The 22,157-nt window shown below is 42.5% G+C and overlaps 1 protein-coding gene across 1 annotated transcript in view; it reads left to right on the top strand.

Annotated features, from left to right (window-relative positions):
* Nucleotides 1-3,976: 3,976 nt before the first annotated feature.
* The window catches only part of sfxn5a (sideroflexin 5a), a 39,530-nt gene continuing 21,349 nt past the window's right edge, over nucleotides 3,977-22,157 (top strand). The window contains exons 1-9 of the mRNA XM_088632765.1: nucleotides 3,977-4,222; nucleotides 9,952-10,020; nucleotides 15,039-15,116; nucleotides 16,681-16,707; nucleotides 17,811-17,865; nucleotides 18,467-18,492; nucleotides 18,784-18,837; nucleotides 19,054-19,110; nucleotides 20,497-20,562. Of these exons, the coding sequence (XP_088488891.1) occupies nucleotides 4,166-4,222; nucleotides 9,952-10,020; nucleotides 15,039-15,116; nucleotides 16,681-16,707; nucleotides 17,811-17,865; nucleotides 18,467-18,492; nucleotides 18,784-18,837; nucleotides 19,054-19,110; nucleotides 20,497-20,562 (489 nt within the window). The 5' untranslated portion in view covers nucleotides 3,977-4,165. The remainder of the gene's footprint in view (nucleotides 4,223-9,951; nucleotides 10,021-15,038; nucleotides 15,117-16,680; nucleotides 16,708-17,810; nucleotides 17,866-18,466; nucleotides 18,493-18,783; nucleotides 18,838-19,053; nucleotides 19,111-20,496; nucleotides 20,563-22,157) is intronic.

The raw sequence follows: 22,157 nt of genomic DNA, 5'->3' as shown, positions 1-22,157 counted from the left end.
TTGAGCACACACTCAGAACAACAAATACCTGTATATTGAAGTGCTACAGCAGGTGCAGGCTTTATATATTAAACAAACTAGTAATCAGTTAAAAAATTACATGGGGTAAATGACAGATACTGGACTGTGGTTAAACAGCAAATTGCTGATGAATATTCAAAGAGATAAAAAGTATGAGACAAAGTTTTATGCAAGTTTACAATAGGTGTTTGGGTAGAAATCAACCCTTATTAGAAGAAGAATGATGTTCTTGTCGTTATTTATGAAGAAGACAGAGTTGTCCATAAACATGAGTTCCCTTCAGTATCTGACAGTTCATAAAAACATATTGTTACAAACGAAATGAACTATTTAGCCCATCTGGCCCACTGGGTAGTCAATAATGATCTAAGGACCTTGTTTCTGTTTCTTCACCTGATCTGCTCTGCAGTGGGGCTGTTAAACAAAACCAGGATATCTGCCTCAACAACATAAACTGGGCACTTGACGCCACACTCCCTTGATGCAAATAATTTTTTCCCGTTCTCAGTTTTAAATGCTGTTCCTTATAATTTCCACTTGTGTCCTCTGATTGGATCACTGTGTTGACAGATTTTAAATACTTCTATCAAGTCCCTTCCTACTCCTTTCTCGTCAGAACTGAAACGACTTGTGGGCCCAGTATCTTACACCTCTTGGTCACAACCCTGTGAGAATCATAGAGCTCGGTTTTTGCCACCCTCAACACCTCAATCAAAATTCAGAATATTTTTTTTCTCTTGTGAAGTAGATGTGCAATAGATTTCGGTGAAGAGAGTGAAAAACATGTCCAGGATGACTTTACTCAACACACGGACTCCTTTCCCCACTGCAATGCAGCCCCACCTGGGCGACACACCACCCCCAGTCTGCACCAGCAGCCCCACAGCACAAAGGATCAGGTGAAGGGGTGAGAAAGTGCTTCACCTGATGAATAGAGGGAGAACATTAGGGAGAGCAGTGCTGTGAATCCCACAGTATGTGGTGCCTTTATAAAGCACTTTAGTTGTAGAGCTTTTAGGATGACCATCATATACATTGCTAGGATGATGATGATGATTATTATTATTGTTGTTGTTGCTGTTGTTATTATTATTACTATTTTTATTATAATGGTTTCTTTATTTAGAAGTGAAATTTAAACTTCATGAAACATTCTTCAGCACCCATAACGTACCAGCTGAAAACATACTAATTAAGTATAAAAGGAAATGTTTCATATGTGATACCCACTTAATAAGCCCATATGTGATACCTGCTTATTACAGTTGGATTCAGCAGGTGTTTGCAAGCATTTCAGTCCAATTAGTGATCAGTCCTGTATGAAGGAAGCAATGTAGTTACAGCCTGCTTCATAAGCTTGCTTCATAAACCTACTTAAAATATACCAAGCTACAGCTGTTACATATTTCAGTCACGCATGAGTGTCTTCCAGACTGCAGTGGTAACAGATGACCAGGCTCATGAGGAATTCACCAAGAGGGGAGTTTCTCGAGCCTGGTTCAGTGCTCTCCAGTGAGGCCATGGCCTACCGAACCGTCAAGCCTTAGGTGGAAGAGAGCTGAGGACGTGTCTGAAAGATGTGTGTGGAACTGACGAGGGAGCGGGGCTGCAAGTTGAGTTTGCATTCTTTCATCTGAAAGCAGCACCCTGGTCACTGGTTGGAGGGATTTCTCTTGCTCTCTGCTCCACCCATCCCGAAAAAAATGGAACGGCAATAGTACAGCCTGCTGGGAGGTGAGAGCACCCCGAGCCAGAGGCCCAGGCCTTGGCCAAGGCTTTCTTCACACGTTGTAGGTACAGAAATTACTGATTTACCAGGGATTAACCATCAGCTGTTAAAGCTGTTCCAGGCCAATGCACTGTTAATTATCTCTAAAAACCCAACAACATAGCAAAGCAACAGTATCAGACACTTTAGGGCTTGGGTAAACAGTGCAGAAGAAACATTCCTTATAAACACAAAAAAAAAAAATAGTGATACAGCATATTGGGGAAATTTGGAGAAGAATCTTCCAGCCAAAATTAACAATAAAGGTTTTGGATTGGAAATTTCAAATTCAGAATTGTCTGCAGCTGGATGGCTATCTGCATGGAGTTTGTATGTTCTCCCCTTGTTTGTGTGTGTTTCCTCCCAGAGGCCAAAAATACACTGGTAGGTTTATTAGCTTCTGGGAAAATAGGCCCTGGGGAGAATGTGTCTGTGTGTTTGTGTCTGTGTGTCTGTCCTGCAATGGACTGGATTCTCCTCCGAGATGTATCCTGCCTTGCTGTGCCTGTTGCTTGAATAGGTTGCGTCTCCCGTGACCATGAACTGCAAGAAGAGCTTAGAAAGTGGATGGATGGCTACTCACCTAATGGTTACAAAAGAAACACAAAGACGTTTGCAAATTAGAGCAGACTAATTGGTTAACTTGCTTGGTTCTCGGCCAGTTGCACCCACAATTCTAAATGAGAACCTACTAACGTATTCAGTTTTAAACCTTCAAAATCCTTCAAATTCTTCCCTTTCAACTATGCAGCCTTCCATTCTGTTTGCCTATTTAATTGCTTCCTCACATTGTCTTGAAGATGTAAATGATGTGTCAACATAAACACTTTCTCATAAGTAGCCTCTTCAAGTTCAGCATTTCCCATTTTGTATTTATAGTTTATGTTTTTGCTGCCTGCATGTAACACAACGCTCTTCTCTAAATTAGACATCATCTGCCAAGTATTTACCCAGAACTTGAATTTTAGCTAAATCAATCTGAATTACCTTTTCATCTTTTACTGTTTGCTAATCCGACTTGGATATCACATGCAAAATTCTTCAGAGCTCTCTGTTTTTTTTCTGGAATGCTTTACACTTGAGAACTGAGAATTAATCTTTTGTGGGGAACTTCATAAAAAGCTTTCTAAAAAAAATAAATGTACTGCTTATAGATTTATATAGCACATTGGTATATATATATATGTCATTATAACAGTGAAAAAAAACTACAAGGAAACAAACTTATAAGTAAGAAGAGGGGACATTTCTTTACACAAAGGTTGGTGGGAGTATGGAACAGATTGCTCAGACAACTTCCCACTCTGACTTCCTTTGGGACTGTACACGTCCTTTCACAAGATTCTCCAGACTGACCTGATGGTTGGAGGAGTTGTGTCAATGGCCGGAATGCCATTTGATGTCTCTTTAAGTGGTCGGGAGATGTTTATCTTAAGTGCTTCTAGTACCTATAAGATCTCTGCTTCTTCTTTACCGATACCATTCAATATCGAATCTGTCCTCCCTCAGCCTGAGGCAAGTTTTCTGTTTCTTCCTTGATACAACAGCTGAGTGAAATATGAATTTAATACTTCAGCTGTCTCCCTGTCATCATCTAAAAATCTGGGATAATTTACTTCAGCCTTTACTTTTCATTGGTGTTATAGTATTGAAAAACAACTTTTATTTATTTCAGTCCTCATTGCAATATGTTTATCTGTCTCCCTGAGTCTTTCTAAAATCAGTTTAACCTGTGCTAGTAAGTTCCAGTTGAGTTCTACTCCTTTTCTCCAGTCGGAATCTGTACTTTTGTCACGTTACTGATCTCCTTCTCGAGATATGGTTCTTAATGGGTTTATTAATCCAGTTAAACAGCACCTTGCCAGCCTTCTCCTTGTGGTGTATCTTGGCAAAGGCCCAGCTGACTGAAGTACTGTGTGTACATTGCCTTACCTTTAGGAACGGGAAAACACCATACACGTTCTAGAACACCATGACCAAAAAAACGTGTGAAAAACCGCTAAAATAACCTAAACAGTTACTATGCAAAACCCGCAAAAGATATGCTGTCGATTACTGGTTATTTACACAGTAACGCTGGTAGGAAGAGCGAGGCGTAATGTGCAAAGTCCAAAAGAGGTTGAACTACATTTCCCACAGTGCTCTTAATGCATGGTTGATAGCGGGGTTCTCTCTACCGGGAACTGTAGTCGTTCTGCTGGTCAGCAGTTACTCCCCAGATTTGAGTTATGCCGAGATAACAAACTACACCTCCCATAACACACTCTGATTTACGACCCTCCGAGTTCCAGCTTCTGCAGCGGAGTCGAAGGAGCTCTTGGCACCTTTGAAAAATATTCACTCACTTCATGAGTAAATAACGTTTTTCTCCGTGTCATGGCGGATAACGCAACCTGTCCCCCATTTCAGCTGGGGAGACCCCGGTATGACCAGGTAAAACCTTTATTCCATCATGCATTTCTCAGTTTGAATTTTATAAATGAAGTGCTAAATGCGCGCAGCTCCTTGGGTTAAATGCAGCTAGCAGCCGAATGGCAGTGCTTTTAATAAATCAGCACGGAATATAGGCCAAGCTACTTTACGTCTGTGAGAAAAATTGCTTCGATGTGCAATTAATGAACCTAATTTGGTTTCGACGTTTGTTTCGACACATTTTCTGGTCGTCCTCATTGGACGGTGGGCGTGCCAGTAATGCCCACGGCCGTGCCCCGGCCCGGAAACGAGGGCTGCGATTGGCTGAACCTGCTCGTGCCACAGCGCCCCTTTGTTGCTCGGGCCTCTGCGGCTCGAGCGAGTTTGACAGAGCGGTCCAGATGTTCGGGCAGCGGCGAGCGCTCTTTAAAAACAGTTAATTACACCATTAATGTATCTAAGCGTGGTTGTTTCTTCAGTTTATTTGGGTGTGAAAGACACTGGTGCTCTAGACAGGGAAGCGAATTTAACAGTTCCAGAAGGTGTGTCACTGTGATGGTCATTTAAGTATTAGGTTTACATAAAATCCTGCAGTGGGCGTCATTTTTCTTTTTCTCACATTTCAAAATTATTCCAGGTGGAGCACATAAGGACTAGTATACTGCATATGTGATCAGTACTGTGGTTCTGTGTGACTGCTCTCCTTCTTGCGATATGTTTTAAGATCTTCTTGTGAAGCGCTGCACCAGCTGAATTGAGACTTGGTAGGATTCACCGGTTAGCTGCTAACAATTAAACAAACTGGTTGGGATTAATGGCGCTCCTGTTTTACAAACAGTCTCATATTCTAATTTTCAACACCCAGTGCTGTTTGAGGTGTGGACCTCTCGGGTTGCTGTAATAGCTTTCATCATAACATACTGATCCCAAGACCTCATCTAACTTTTTCTTGAAATAATCCAGGGAATCAGCTTCATCAGCCTGGCTGGGCAGCTTGTTCCAGACCCACATGCCCCATATAGTAAAAAAAAAAACTTCAGTTCTTGGGTTTAAGTGTGCTTCCACTTATTTTCCAATTGTGGCCCTTAGTTTGTGATTGACTGTTCATTTGGAAGAAGTATGCTGGGCTGACTGGTTTGGTTCCTTCAGCCTGTCAGTGAAGGACACTCCCTGAAACCCCAGAAATTATCTGGTTGCTCTTCTCTAGACTGTTGTCAGAGGAGCAATATCTCTTTTATAACATGGTGACCACAACTGTACACATGCAGCACTTTGCACTTGTCATCTGGCAGGTGTTTACCCAGTCCTGAGTCTTTTTGAATTTTACTGTATTGGTAACTTTCCACATTAGAGAAATGGGGCCTATAACAAAATCTATTCCTGCTCAATAACTCATTACCACCAGACTTTGTAGACCTGAATCTAGTGACAGTTACCTTATTGTAAGCCTCTACTGAAATCTGTTCCAAATTGTTTGGCCAATTGATACCAAACTTTGTTGCTATCACTCTAGTGTCCATCCACAATATGAGAAAAAACATGGATGCCTGACCATAGTTTTGTTTTGAATGTTTGTGTGGTCTCTGTCTTAGCAGCTGCTGAACCGATTGACTTGAAACTAGGAAGCTTTCATCAATACACGACTTCTGATTTACACCTCACAAGTTGCTGTGGTAGTTTTTTACTTTGGCAGTGGCTATACCTCCAGATTTTCCTGTTCAAAAACTGTTTGGGCAGTTAATGTCAGGTTTGGTAGGTATCGTTTTTGTGACAATAGGATTAAAATGTAATGACAGGACATTCCTGCAAAAATCAAGATGACCTCCTGACTGCCATTTCTTCTGGAAATTGATGCTGCCACTTTTCAGAAATGACTTGGCATCATCGATGACAAAGGAGGTTACCATTTTCAAATGTGGCTCTAAATAACAAAATACCAGCATCAGAACTATTATATTATATTTCAGGATCATTGTCAGACAGCTGTTGTAAACATTATTTAGCGAGTTAAATCCAACCTTTATGGGTATTCACCAAGATAAAATGCAGTGCAATATTATATGATCATTATATCATTATATGATCATGTATTAACACATAGCATATTATGGCTATCTGACTGCAGCTGGTCAGTAGTGTTACTTTTTCTGGACATTCAGGCTGCCTGTGGTTGAACATTGTATAACCATCAGCTTTCAAAATCAGCTGGTGCCTCCATAAAGGCCAAGATGTGTGGGAGTGAACCCATTCCTCTGGTTCGCAGTGGGACGGAGGTGTCTGATGGGGTAAGATGATGGAATTCAGAACAAAATACAAAATAAAACCACCAATTACTTTCCCCTCTGTGAAAGATCCCCCTTAGATGATAGCACGGCAGGGGGCTTATCACATGAAACCCCCAAACCAAAGCCTTGGTTTGCTTCTGTTGCAGTGGTAATACCCTCACCCAGTCAATTAACTGCCTTCTTTTTATTACTGTCCCAACAAGGAAATCGACCAAGGCTGCTACGTATGCTATCTTAGTCATAGGAGTGTATACTCTGAGCTTTTTGTAACTCTCCTCAAGTGTTTTTATCTTTCTCAGATTCTTAGTGCTCACTGTTCCTAGTAACCATGATGGTCTTGTGGGACAATCTCTGACTTTTCAGTCAGTGTTTTAAATGGATCTGGTGATTCCAAATGCAACCAGTCCATTGATCTCCTCATGAAAATGCACTTCTCTGAAGGTGGTGACCCCGTCCTCTGGCAACTCAACCCCATCTCTATCCTTTAGTTCTGCAACCCCTCTCCCACCCACGTCTCCCACGCCCCCACAGCTGAATGAAGGGTCCACTCTCATAAAAGCTCTTGGACTGAGTAGTAATAATCCTTAATAATAATCCTTATACTTATAAAGCACTTCTGGACACTCCACTCATAGCTCTTTACAGGTAATGGGGGCTCTCCCCCACTACCACCAATGTGCAGCATCCACCTGAATGATGCGACGGCAGCTGGAGTGCACATAGTACGCTCACCACCCGCCAGCTATCGGGGGGCAGGAGAGCAGAGTACACCTGCAGTAGTGAAAGTTAGCCCTGCAGTAGTGTGTGTCTATACAGCTGCGATCATCAGCTTTGGATGCCCTCTATAGTCAGTGGCAAGCTCGCTCCTTGATTCTGTGCCTGTATCCCAGCTTCTCCATGAACCTTCCCAGCTTCCAACTACAGAGGTATCACAGCTATCGCCCCTGAATATTTAGAATTTGTGTCCTGCAGAAATGCAATAAATACATTAACAAGTTTTTTATAAAAAGACATTCTGTCCTCCCTGCTCATTTGGCTGGTTATTCACTACTACCACTAATAATAAGAATTCCTTGTATTTTTGTCAATAACAGTTTCAATCTGAAATGGTTCCAAAACTATTTATGTCATCCTTCTCAGCTGTGACAAGAGCACCACTGAAAAGCAAATTGGATGGCGAAGGGAGAAACTGCTTCACCACTTGAATTAAGAATGGACATTATCCAGCCAGAGTGTTCAAGTCCAAAGCGGAATTTAGCACTCTTACTGTTGTGAAAGTTACCATGGGATCTTTAATGACCAAGTAGTCTTTGGCTTCATGTCTCATCCAAAGAATGATAGGCTACGTCCTGTATCCCCAGTGTCCATACTGGAGCATTAGTTTGGAAATTCTGTCCAGAGACAAGAGCGCCCCCTGTTGATCCATGAACACCACTTACAGCTGCAACATTAAAGTTCTTCCACCTCACCATCTTAAGCCAGGCCCTGCTTAGCTTAGGAGATCTGATGCGATGAGTCCACTTATTTGAAATGTTCATCAAGCTGTTTCATAAAGAAGATTATGAAAGTGGCTTCAACAACATGGCCAGAGATATGGAATATTCCAGACCCCTGCAAATGATAGTAGAAAAAAGTGAAGGCACTGCCTCCAGATTTCTGTCCGTAATGCTCACCTAAATTTGTTTATTTTGAGCAGAATTCCTTGGATTTCTTTCTCTCTCTTTTTGAATTTTAATTAGTTCCTTTGCAAGAAAAAAAACGTTTTCTAAAGAGAGAAATATAAATTTAGTTCTTTTAACTAAAATACACCCAAATTATATTTTTATTTAATTTCTGTAGAAAACGAGAAAGATTTGGATGTAATTAGAAATAAACATCTCAACTCTTTCGTTCTAAATTGTCCCTTATGTTCAACACGATGATGAAGAGTTTATAGGGGCTCATCTGCTGAAAAAATATGTTTAATTGAAGTAAAAAAAAACAACTTTTTCCTTAAGTGTTTTAATTTGAGTTTTATTACTGATAAGTGGTCTGGAAACATCTGTCAGATGATGTTAATAAAGTGTTACCACCTGGCTGAGCACACCGGTGGTGACCCCTCTGTCACGTCTGCCTCTGCTAACAGCTGCTGTCCTTGTTGTGCATGAAGTTTGGATAAAAAGTTAGACAGTTTAAAACATCTGGCAGGTCACAGGCATCAGGCAGAGAATTAAAATTCAATTAAAGAGAAAATGGAAAAAAATGTTCTACGAAGTGTTAATTAAAGTAAAAAAAAACATACACGAAGAGAAAACAGAATGACAGTTAACCCTCAGCACTCAATTATTAATGTCCAATTCATAGTGATTTTAGCAAAATAACGTCTGTCATCCATATCTTTGTCTTTGGTTTGTGCTGCTGTTTGTATTTGGATAGGTGTTATTGGTACAATACAATGAGTGATTTCTACTGATTGTGGTTTTGCTGCTGTTGCAGCAGTTATGTATATAAATGAGAGTTAGACAGTTATATTTGTCAAAGGCATCAGTAAACAATAAAGGTGTCGGTGCAGAGGTGCCAGAACATCCTTTTGTGTATTAATATGCATTGTAGAATCTCCTTAACCAATGTATAAGTCAAATACGATGCTAGAATTGTAATGGATACCTGTTTGGTGTTTAAACATTAATTTTTATATATATACAGTGCAGATTCTTTGAGCATTTTTAATGTTAGTTGCTTTAAAGTTTGCAGGCACAACACTTTAAGTAGCAATATCTGTTTTACACATAGCCTTCTCCCTACATTAAAAAGCAAAGCCAAAACAAAATAAATAAATTGATCATGTGAAAGAAAAATGGAAAAGTCGTGATTGCATAACTGTTCAAACCCTTAGTTCAATTACTTAAAGTTACTTTAATGAGGCACACAATTATTGCACACAAAAATAAGTAAAAATGTGTTGATCGTGAAAGTATTTTCCTGGAAAATTGATTGCTATGGTAAAACTTAATTGGTCTGCATGCACCAAAGTACTGTAACAAGTCACACAATCAGTTGAGTGGCCTCTGTGTGCAGTAATAGTGGTTCAGATGGTGTCAGAAAAAATACACCTGTCTCTGTAAGAGCTCTCAGTCAGGTAGTGAATTTCAAGCAACGACTCGTGAAGACCAAGGAGCTTTCAGAAGATTAGGGTATATTTGTATGAGAACTCTCTTCTTTGAAGTTTATGTTCACCTTTAACTGATTTCACCTATAAAAGTGTTGAATTTGACTTGATTAAAAATGTGTTTACATTCTTGGAAGGCGCTGTTTCTGAAGCATTTATCCCAGTCATTGCTGATTGAGCCTGTTCCCAGATCTGAACCTGGCGAGACTTCCTCTGCTGCTCAGAGGAGGGTGAGCAAGGGAGACAGCTTCTCCATTTCCATCCGGAGGCCGCTGTGCGCGGTGCAGGGCTCTGACAGGATTGTGCTTTCGTTGCAGAGCTCCTTCTACGGCAGACTGAGACACTATCTGGACATCGTTGATCCTCGGACTCTCTTGGTGTCAGAGGTACGGTACCGTCAAACTGCCCAGAGTGAGACTGTGGGCCCCCTTGTTGTCTGATGTCCCTGAAAGAGCACGGCTGCTGATTGCGCAAGTAATGTGCTCTTCCTCTGGAGAGCTATGTTCCAACAATGCCAACTGGGCAAAGAAAAGCATACCCCTATCTGGTAGGACATTAAAGGGCAACTGCAGTCCCAGTTTCTCAGATAATTCATTAAATCTCAGTAACAAAGTTACAAAGTTAATTCATTGATGTTATAGAACATTTTTACAACTTTCAAATTAAGCATGAAATCATGAACTTTGTGAAAGTGCTGTAAGTTGTCATGTCGTTGCAAACTTGCATTCGAGCTCCCACAAATTGCTACATGAAGCGGCCCATTATACTATATCAGGTGGGTAGCGGCGTCAGCATGCGTAGGCTGCAAAGGAACAAGTAATAGGTTTATTCCATGCTGGAAAGTGAAGAAAGAAAACACAACGTTTCAGCCGTGGAGCCTTCTTCAGGTGTGAGAAAGACAGGGCAGTGATTATATTACATGACTAATATAATGTACGAGCGAATAAGTACAGGTAATGCAGCAGACATTTCACAGCAGAAACGTTTCAACATGATCTGCATACAGCGTTAACAAGTTAGTAGTATTTGCTGGCAAAATCATCTCAAAGTCGAAAGCAATATTTCTGTTGGATTAGAAGAGAAGTATTCACAAGCCTACTTCTTTGCGATGTAATAAGGGCGCTTCACATCACTGGAAATTTTGTTGCCCCGTTCTGAATAGCAGAACATGGCACTGCTCATACCTAGAAATTGTCTATTTTCTAATGTAAATTGCAGGTTTAACAAGTTACTATGTACATTTAACTTGTATTGTAGTTTGAAATGTACTCATCAATGCTGATGAGTAATAGCATTGCAGTTCCCCTATAGAATCCATTTTCTATAAGAAATATATAATTCTATGATTCTGACTTTGAGACACTTCGAAGGCAGTGTCACCACATAATATTATTCTTATTAGTGAATAGTTTATTTGGTTGGTTATTCAAAGTAGCTTACATGTGTACAGCTGGGCGCTGTGCTGGAGCTATCTGAGTAAAGAACCGTGCTCAAGCATGCACAGGCATTGGATTTGAACCCACAGCCTAACGTCTCCTCCCCCCATCTGCTTCTTCACGAGGAGGAATTGCAGTTGATTGCAGCTAAGGTTTAAAATACCTGCCGAGGAGGTGTTTGCACCGGAGCTGTTTGCTGTGTGAACGGGAGGATGTGGCTCGCGGAGAGAGAGAGAGAGCTTAGCGCGCCGGAGCGCGGCGGTGTGGAAGTATTCCCCAGCCGCTGGGGTGCAAGCTGGGATCGGGGATGTAAAGAATTGACAACAGGCGCAGTAAGAGCCATTAGCCTGGAAATAGTACCAGGCTTCATGGACTTCCCTGTAGCAATGCTCAGAGCCAGTCTCTTTTCAACAATTTCCTTTAATACAGGAAAAAAATCAATGAAAAGAGAAAGGAAGCACAATGGTTTGGCTGTGGAGCCTTCTTCAGAACAAGACCTGAAGAAGGCTCCGCAGCCAAAACATTGTTCCTCTTCTTGTCTTTTGAGCATAATAATAATAATAATAATAATAATAATAATAATAATAATAATAATAATAAACTTTATTTTATAAAGCGCCTTTAAAGGTGGCTTCTCAAAGCGCTTTACAGGATGACAACAACAATAAATAAAAGGAATACACAAGATAAAACACAATTACAATATACAGAGGAGACATGGATGGTGGTACTAAGAAAAGCAGAGGGGTGAAGAATGGAACCAGTTAAGTAAAGGCTTTTCTGAAGAAGAGGGTTCTGAGTCTGGATCTGAAGGAGTTTAGAGAAGGTGACTCTCTGATATCCTTGGGGAGAGAGTTCCAGAGCTTGGGGGCATAACAAGAAAAGGCCCTGTCACCCATACAATGTAGACAGGCTTGGGGGACAGTAAGGAGAGCAGAATTAGAAGAGCGAAGGTTGCGAGGTGGGGAGTAGGGCGATAATAGTTCAGACAGGTACTGAGGTGCCAAGCCATGCAGAGCCTTATAGGTGAGCATGAGGATTTTAAAGTCTACACAGAATTTGACCGGAAGCCAGTGCAAGGACTCCAGGATAGGAGTAATGTGAACACTTGCACTAGACCTGGTCAGGATTCTGGCTGCATAAGATAAACCTTTACTCGTTCCTTTGCAGTCTACACATGCTGACACAGCTACCTACTTGAACTAAAGGCCACGCTGGTAACAAACTTGTACTTTCAGTTCCTGGATTTCGTGATCTCTTCCCGGTCAGGTATTTAATGCTAAGAGATGTGGAGTTTCGTGTGCTGTGGGGCGGCCTTCTTGATCAGAGCAGGATGGCGTGAGGACTGGCGCCTCGTTGACCGCAGACAGCAGCTGGGCGTTTTGATGGGGAGATGGGAAAGCAGCTGTGCTCCCGGAGTCGAAGCTGTGGCTGTGATTTGGAAAATGTGCTATCACCCTCTTTAATGAGGGCTTTAGCATGATCTGCAGTGACTTTAATTAATGGAGGGGCTCCTGAAACGAGGTGATGCTCTGTGATGAAGCTGTGATAGGGAAGTGCCCAGCCCCTGCTGGCCTGCTGACAGGTGTGGGGAGGAGAGAGAGCCTGGTACTCTCGCTAATGAGCCTTCGACCGCGAACACCACAGCCTGCATTCACAGCCACTCAGGCCTGTTTAACCTGCTGTGTGGCACATAAGAAACCTGCCTGCACCCCCCAGCACTCGGAGTGCATGCACAGGGCAGAAAAGAGGCGCCGTGCTCTCCAAAAGTCCTGGGACAGCAAAGTCAGAACTGATCCATTTGCTTTACAGTCAGAGACCTCGTATTTATGGCCGTCAGAGTGATGTGATTGACAAGTACCATACACATGTTATTTCTGTGAAATCCCATGCATTCGCTTGAATGTCTTGGAACAAAGAGATACTTTGGGTTCAAGTCAGTGATTTCAGTACAGGGGCATGTTCACTTGAAGTAGATTTCAGGATGTAAAAGTCTGTGTTTCGCTGCACAGCCCTTCGAGGGAATCACTACATGATGTTACCTGGCCAGGTAATCCAGAGGTGTTTTTGAATTTTATCTCAGATATCCAAGCAGGCTTCTGGGCTGGTCTAAAATTAAGCATCTGATGTGTTCTCAGCAAACTGAGCAGTAACAGCTCTCTAAAAAACCTTTGTGTCATCTCTGGGTCTCCGGCCTCCTTATGTGTTTCCATGTATTTGCCTGTTGGATGTTCTGTTGCTGCAGTTTTGTTCAGGGTCTCAGCTGTTTATTGATAGGTGTGCCAGGTGTGCCAGGAGCTGCTGTCTCTGTACCTCTGCAGGAGGAGACTGCATACCTCCTGCAGTCTTGTCAAGCTCTTTAACATGAAAAACCAGCTCAAACTGGCACACTGGTACACATAACACATAAGTGCACTCTGGATTCAGTAAGGTCAGTGACACATCAGCGAGAGCGTTTCACAGTATCGATTTCCCTCTGTTTGTGATGTGGACAGAAATCTAAAGATGTTTTTTGGACTGGGTATATTTACAGTACAGGTCCTGTATGGTGTGGTGTTTTCAAAGACTAAATGAAAAAAAAGTACATAGAATGTACTGGATCAACACGTATTCTAAATGAATAGCAAATAAAACACAATTTGATACAACTAACAGTTATCAGACTAAGGATGTCTTGAATAAAAAGACTCTTTTTGAAGATGCTATAGGTGATTTTAAGGACTTCACTCAGCTGTTTTTAGATTTTTGATACCAGCCTTTTGTGTCTGTTGATTTCCTCTCGGAGAAGGTAGATGCAGCAGTGGCTCCAGTAACTGGGGCAGTCAGGCTGTGATTTAGAAGCTTCTCTACGGAGTGTTTGTAGAGTTTAAAAGCTGCTTTCGTTAACTGTCCTGTTAGACTATTATTTTTTTCATTTACAACTCTGTGTCAAGTTGCAGACCTGCCCTGTAAGTGTGAAAACGGACAGGTAAAGTGACTGTCTTGTCTGAAATGAGGACACAGACCTGGTGAGGATACATGTCTGTCCCTTGCCGTGCCAACAGGACACAACGTCTCCAGCTCAGCCTGTGGTTAGAGAGGGAGAGAGACCTCCTAAGGGGTGTTAACAGTCTGTCTTTTAAGGTGTTGGATGAGGGAATGAGAATGTGCTCTGCTCTCTCTGGGGCTGTGCTCTCCTGCTGAGAGCTAATTAAAGTTGGGTTCTGTACTGTGGACAGTGTGTATGGTGTCCACTGTGTGCTGTGGACAGCACGTGTCTTCTGTGCTTTGGGTGTCCTCAGTGTGCTGTGGGCAGTGTGTCCTCTGTGTGTTGTGGACTGTGTATCCTTTTGTTTTGAGTGTCTTCTGGGTGCTGTGTTTTGGGTGTGCTCTGTTTGCTGTGGACACTACCGAACATCGAGGATATCTACTCAAGAAGGCCAGGTATCTATCCTTAGGGATGCCAGTCACCCTAATCACAACTTGTTCTCTCTACTACCATCCGGGAAGCGATATCGAAGTAAACAGACCAAGACCACCAGGTTTCGTAACAGCTTCTTCCCACAGGCAGTAAGACTGCTAAACAGCCAACCACGCAGACACCTGCAGTTACCCAAACGGCAATGTCCTTGAGCTGACAGGTGCACCGGCGCCCTCCAGTCACTTGCACTCTCAGGACACATTCAAAGAGTGCTAAATACCTCCTTCCTTGGGTATTGTAAATTGCAGTCGTGTCATTTATTGTATCCTAATGTTAATCTAATCCCTATAAAAATCGAATCCTGTCCTTCTACTTTTCTATCCCTCTTAACAAGCGCGCTGACAAAGCATTTCATTGCTGACAACACCCCTGTATGCTGTACCGTTCGTGCATTGATAAACAAACCTTGATTGATCGATTGATTGTTCTCTGTTTGCTGCCCAGCACGAAGTGTCTATGTGTAGTTCCAAAGCCTTAGTGGGGGTGTGTTTCTCATTGCGTGTTGCAGAGCCGTCTGCAGGAGTGCGTTAAGCTCCTGGATGATTTCAGATGTGGAACGCTGCCCCCTGGGGTCTCTGATGCACAGGTAAGTTCCCCACTGTGCAGAGTCTATTGGAGCACTCTCCAGCTCGCCACCTGAAATGGGGTTGTTTACTTAGTTGTTTTGTGACAAGAAGCTGTGGAGTATAATGTCATCAGGAGATCTAGTTTTACATTTCTTCTTAGCTTCTCTTCAGCTTATTCGTTTGCACAGTAGAGCTGTTCTAAAAAAAAAGAAATTTCTGCATCTGCTGTAACCATGTGACTATTTCTAAGAAGACATACAATACACCAGTTACAAGAAAAAACCCCAAACAAACCAAGGTCTCTGTCCCTGGCTGTATCCAAGCTGTCGGGTAGTAATGAGGGAGCGTTCATGTCCAGGCTTGTCCTTAGGTACAGAGCCTGCTGTTATCCAGCCATTCAGAAATGCATGACCGTGGTTCTGCTGTTGAGTCTAAGCTAAGAGTTTCCTCAGTTTTTGGTGAGGAGTGCTAATTTTGTTTCCTTTTAGTCTGCAATATGGGTGCAACACAAAACTTGCTTGTGCATATTTTTTTGAGAAAGGTGTGTTTTTATAGCAGCTTAGTTTGGGGTTACTGAAAAGCAGTTCCTGTTACGCACTAGTTTACTGGGGTGTGCCTCAGGTGTCTGACAGGTTAGAGGTCAGTGCTCTGAAAGGTGAGAAAAGGGCTTCCAGTGTGGAAGTGATCTGTCATACGAACTTCAATACCACAAAAAATGCTGCCCTACATAGGGGCCCATTTGTCTTATCTGGTCTGTTTGGTGGTTAGTAGTTAAATCAATCCCAGGATCTCATCCAGTCGTGTCACCTACAGCCCTTCGCTTAAAGGAGCACCAACTGTTCTTCGTTCTAAATGCGCTTTCCTGTGCTCTCCTCTTGTGCCTTCTGCTTTGTGCTTCACTGTTTATTCTGTCACCATGGAGACAGGCCTCACGATACAACCAGAACAGTGACACTGTGACCCCCCACGCTGCTGAGAGTCCAGCAGGCCCCTTGACTGTAAAGGGAAGCCAGCTGTTCATGGGACTTGGCTCAAGAAAAGCAGTGTTTAGAAGTGTTTTATTTAACAGTTGGTTTACCTTTCTACCTGTGTTTTTAAGCGTAGTACCAGTATTAGTAAACCATTTTTAATGTATTAGAATCAGTTGTGTCACTGTCAGAAACTTCCCTTGCAGTATTCCGACGAACCAAATGACTCAGAGAAACTGTCGCATACAGACGGATTTTCAGAAAAAGTAACATAAAAAGTATAATTGTTACATTTTTAAGCCTGATTAAAGTGGCTGTATTGCTTATTTTTATATGTTCAGTGTCATGCTCTATACATTTTATACAAAGTGTTTGACAATTAGTAATTCCAGTTTAAACCAGGTTTTAGCAATCACTTTTAGACCTGGCTCTTATTTTGGAGCTGTTGCTGAACGAAGCTGGCGAAGGGGCGTTGGGGACAGGGCTGGGCTCGAGGGGATGGTGCTGGTGTTGGTGATGTGGCGGGGTGCGGTTTTGTCTTTATGCACTTTTCAGTCTGACTGATCGGTTCCTCTCTGTGCTCACCACTCTCTCCCTCTTGTGTGTGTCTCCTCAGCTCTGGGAAGCCCAGAAGATCAAGCAGGTGAGATGGCGACGCTGGCCAGAGTGCAGCTCAGCACATTTACCCAACTTTACTGTACACAAACGTCAGTGTGTTCTGAGATCTCCAGATCTCAATCTGCTCGGACACTTGTGATGTGAACTCACGAAGGCTGTTGTCAGGCCTAAAGCACAGGGTCTGAAGGAGCTGGATCAGCACTGTAGAGGAGGTGTCCTTTCAGTGTAGTTTACAGATGCTTACTAAATACATGTTGGTAGCCTCTGTACTTAAATTATTTATGATAAGAACATAACAGGTTTACAAATGAGAGGAGGCCACTTGGCCCATTGAGCCTGGTTGGCTGTAATCGATCCAAGGGAAGATGCCAGGGTACCGACTTCAACAACATAGCTGGGTAATTTCCCACAAACCTCTGTTCTGAGTTTGACATATTCAAAACCATGGTCAGTAGAGGGGTTTGTGGCGTTAGGGTCTATCGATGATGATTTATTTATCAAAGATAATTTTTTTTAAATCAGTGATATTTCTTTTGTTCACAAAACATTTAACATCAACGAGAATTCTCATCACGCTATTTAGTAAAAGCATTCAGAATGGGCTCTTGATGATTTCCTGGGTCTTTGAATAAGACGACAAAGCCTGTAGTTTTGCTGCTGGGGATCTGGGAAGACCAGCAAAGGATTACAATAAACAGTGCAAGACCTAACAGGAAAGCTAAGCCAACGACTTTCCAAACTTCCCTGGGAATTACAGTTTTAAGAAGTTGGGCCGACACCGTACACCTGGAGAGAGTGTTCTGGTACACTGAGACAATCAAAAGTGCTATACGAATACATAGAAGTATTATTGGTATTACAAAATGCAAAAGTCATGTGGAAGAAAGGTTTATTTTAATATATCTGACATATCAGATGTTAATGGCTCGAAGTGCCCATTTGTATAGCACTAATAATATTGTTCAACATGTCATTAGTGCCAGGAGTTAGTTTGCCTTTTGGCTAATGCAGATTGTAAGATGTTCCAAATTGGTGTGAAGTTTCTTTTCTCGTGAGTACTTGTCATTTTAACTATGCCTTGGTCTGCATTTGAGTTCATTATCTCGCTAATACCAGCTGTAATTGCAGGCAATCGTGCACCCCGATACAGAGGAGAAGATTTTCATGCCCTTTCGGATGTCAGGTACAGCAATTGTTAGGGTCACCTGTCAGGTTTGCTCTCTAATGAACTCTTTAGGAGGTTGATGACTTCAGTAAAATCATCATCAGCCCCACAGGTGGGTGGCTGCACTGGGGGTGGAAAAGTGTTAGTGTGACATGTCAGCCTATTATTCCTAGCAAAGCATACAAAATTCAATTATTTAATGGGATTTGAAGGCAATGTCAGATTATTATTTCTTAAGTGTTTTACAAGTAAAATGAATCTTACAAATCCTGTTTACCCTAGAGTGTGCAAATCTGAGCAGCACGATTTAATTTCCAAACCGTGATTTTCACACGTCCAGCAATAGATATCAGATTCTTTGAAAGGTTCAAATGCTTTTTTTTCAGTTTCAAAGCAGCGGGTTCCATGTTTTCGAGCTGTGTTAGAGAGAGAGAAGGAAATGTTTAGTGGGCCTTAAAATGACTATCCAAAAAAACTATATAAAATGCTTTCTAGCTTTTTAAGGCTCTCCACTGCAGATGTGTTTTAATGTCTTGTAGTTATCCTTGTACACTGTGCTGTTAAAGCCGAGGAAGGCGGTTGTCAAGTGTTGACGACTCTTTTGTCTTTGTGTCTGCAGGTTATGTGCCATTTGGAACACCAATAGTAAGGATTTTTTCAGTATTCCAGTATTCATTTTTACTTTATTCCAGAAATGTAAAAAAATGAGCTATCTCATTAGCTTATAGTTGAACATGCTTTTAAATTAAATATTTTTTTTTGTTCACAGTATAGTGTGAAAAGTTTGTGTGTTTAGAAACAATAAGGAGCGTCTGACCTGTTTGAGACACTGCAGTGAAAGGCGCAGTCCACTTCCTTCAGTCCAGCCTCACTAAGTGTCCTCTACAGGGAAGACATTTTTTCCTGCTTTACTGATCTTTCCCGTGATTCTTTTAGGTGGTCGGCCTTCTTTTGCCCAACCAGACGCTGGCATCCACGGTTTTCTGGCAGGTGGGTTCCCGGGTTTTCCATCCTCGCCCACATGAGTGGGATATTTGTGTCTGTGGAAAACCACAGTTCTCAGTCTGGTTTTTGCACTTCGTCACAGCGGAAGGCTGTGTAGTGACTAGGAGCAGGTGACTTTGCTCCAGCGGTGCCCAAAGTGGCACTGAGGAAGAGGTGGGGATGCCAGGGTGAGACCTGTGCTAACACTCCCTTTCTCCACAGTGGCTGAACCAGAGTCACAACGCCTGTGTGAACTTCGCCAACAGGAACGCCACCAAGGTACAGTGAAATCTGACCGCTTCAGTCCTCTAGGGTGAAGCCTCATGTCCTTCAGTCCCGGCCTGATGTCAGGTTGTGCCTGTGCCACACAGATTCATGTGGATAGTGTTCATTATGAATAAGCATCTCTGATCTACGAACAGGATGCCAAGCATAATAATAAAGTGTTCATTTAACTGATTTTTTTTTACAAAATATATAAAAGCACATACAAAAAGCCTACAGTTCTGTTAACATAATTTTGGAAGCACCACTTTCTATTATTATTATTATTATTATTATTATTATTATTATTATTATTATTATTGCCTTTCCTGGCAAGTAACAGGCGCAAGGCAGGATACCCTCTGGATGGGACACCAGTCTGGTCACAGGGCACACGCAGACACAAACAGACATGCACACACACCAGGGCTTTATTCCTGGAAGCCAGTCAACTTACCAGTATGCTTTTAGATTGTTGGAGGAAACAGGAGCACCCAGAGGAAACCCACACAAACACAGGAAAAACATACAAAGTCCCCCGGTCCAGACGTGAAGCCAGGGGCAGCACTGCTAACCACTGTGCCACCTTGTCAATAACAATACTAATAATTGCAGTAATACAGTTTATACATAATTTAGTGAACACTGTAATAAATCCAGTACGATCACTTACAGGTGTTTAAAGTGCAGAGAGCAAGTACAGTATAGTAGCAAGTATGGTAGAGAGTAACTACAGTAGAATTTATATGGTGCAGTATATAGTTAATAAATGTGGGACAGCAGGATGTGGTTTTAAATATGTAAATGTGTCAAGTGTTTCATCACTTTTGCTCACAGCTGATCGAAGATGATCAGCTGGAGCAAAAATCATTTTTGCTGTTTGTGATCTGAAAATATGACTGGAGGGCAGAAGCAGCTCCAGGAGATAAGAGCTGTGATTGGGAAGGGACTTCACAGACTGTTCTAGGAAGTTTGAAATGGGCTGTCTGATCTCAGCAGCCTCCTGTGTAGAAGGTCTTGTGCCGCAGAGCGATCAGGTAGCTCTGTTCTGAGCCAGCCAGGGCAGAGCTCCAGCCTTGATGGGTTGAGCTAACATCTGCAGCAGTGCTCAATAACAGAATATCAGAAACAGCTCCAGTAACTGGATTTATAGTCCCTGACAATAGAGAGGTTGAGGATAGCACTTCAGGTTTTGTTTTCTTAGAATTGAATTTCCATGTGAAGTAATTTTCTCCACATCTTAGACAATAAGCAGGACCTCTTCTTATCAGGATTTCTTTCTGGCTTGGATATAGCCATCCGCTGCTGTTGCAAACCCATTTATTGCTTGACGTTAGAAACTATTGGTCCTTGCCCCTCATCACCAGACCGAATGCCCTTTGCGTTTCTGGTTCTCTGCAGCCCACGCCAGTGTCCAGGTTCCTCCAGGGCTACGCGGGGGCGGTGACCAGCGCGGTCTCCATCGCGGTAAGTCAAGCCGGAAAACTTTTCCGTCCTACAGCTGCTGCTCCAGACTGCCCGGGGCTCTGCACAGTCCCTCCCCTGCAGGCCTGGGACGACACTGGGGGGAAAGAAACGCACCACCCTGGGCAGGAGAAGGTGGCCGGGGCATTGAAAATAAAAATTGCTTGAGGAAAGCCAAAGTTAGAACATGAGTGTGTAAGAAACCCAACAGTTAAGAGACGGGAGCAGTGAGCTCCACAGGAGGTGGCAGAGTGAGGTGCAGTCCGTGGGTGAGGTGTCCCTGTCACCCATGGGCCCTGAGGGACAGAGCCAACAGCCTGCAGTTCCCAGGGGAATCTCCTCTAACCTCCCCGGCTGACTGATCACAGCGCTCATTTCGAGGCAGTTAGCTTCCCCCGGGGAGGACCTGTTAGAGAGCAGAGGCCCAAGAGCAGCGACCGGCCCTGGGATGAGGGAGCTCATTAATGCCGAGCCCAGCCCAGGCCTGTGCCCAGCCCAGAGAGAGATAATGAGGGAGGAGCTGGGAAGCCAGCAGGTTCAGCACAGGAAGGCTGAGCCAGATCATGTGCACAGGGGTTAAAGATTAGTGCTCTTTAATTAGGACACGATTACCCACAGATCAGCTCAAGACCCAGGGCAAGTGCAGAGCTGTTGAGCGATCTGGAAACAACTCTGTGCTTTTCTGTCTCAGCACAGTGCTGGATTATACTGAACTGCATGATGGATTCACACATACAGGGGGTGATATAAAACAGAGAGAAAATGGGCTTATTTTGCATCCTTAGAGATTTGTAGCCATTAAGCACTAAAGGCATGGGAATTTCAAAGATGAGGAAATTATTTTCCTTGCCCCAAAAAAACAGGAACATTTTTTTATGGTCAAATGGACAAAGTTTTGATATGAAATCTACTCTCTCACTCAAACTTGTTTCAGTTCAGCTTCTCCCCAAGTGCTGTAGTTTGTAAGTGAAGCGTGTAAAACAAATAAACATTTTGGCTGCACTATGCAAGATTAAAGTAGAACCTGAGTGGTAAAAGCCTTAACATTGCAGAGTGTAGTGAGGAAGTAAATTTGTAGAAAGAAAAAAACTTTTTTAACATTAATGCCATAGATATTCATGGTTATGTAGAATATCTACGTAGAATGTTTATTTAAACACTAAGAAATGTAAACATTTAACCAGATATTTTCTTCAGATTCCACTATTCCAAAAACTACTGTTTTACCAGTATTCAGCTTATTTTGTTTACAGGGAATGTCTCTGGCAGTACAGGCTTTGAGATTCAGGTATTTGAAAATTGAGCAAATACAGAATTTACAGCACTTTCAGTGAGAAAATAGCAGCGGGAAATGTGTTTATTGTTACCTTCTCTGGGTAAAATATTTTGACCGCAGAGATGCCTCCAAAGCGAATCTCTTAATTTAGTGTAAATTAGACCTCTTCTTTTGTGGCCCAAGTTGTCATAACAACAAACGTTGCTCTGCTGTGCCTGACTGCCTTCATGTGCTCTGTGCTTGGGTGAGGAGGCCCTCTGTATGGGTCTGAGAAAAACAGACAAGAAGGACAGATAGTGGTAACTGTAGATTACCACACAAA

This window comes from Lepisosteus platostomus, chromosome 1, assembly GCF_059453375.1.
Source record: "Lepisosteus platostomus isolate fLepPlt1 chromosome 1, fLepPlt1.hap1, whole genome shotgun sequence".
In the NCBI taxonomy this organism is placed as follows: Eukaryota; Metazoa; Chordata; class Actinopteri; order Semionotiformes; family Lepisosteidae; genus Lepisosteus; species Lepisosteus platostomus.
The sequence above is the reverse complement of the archived record's forward strand: the minus strand, read 5'-3'. Positions and strand labels throughout refer to the sequence as shown.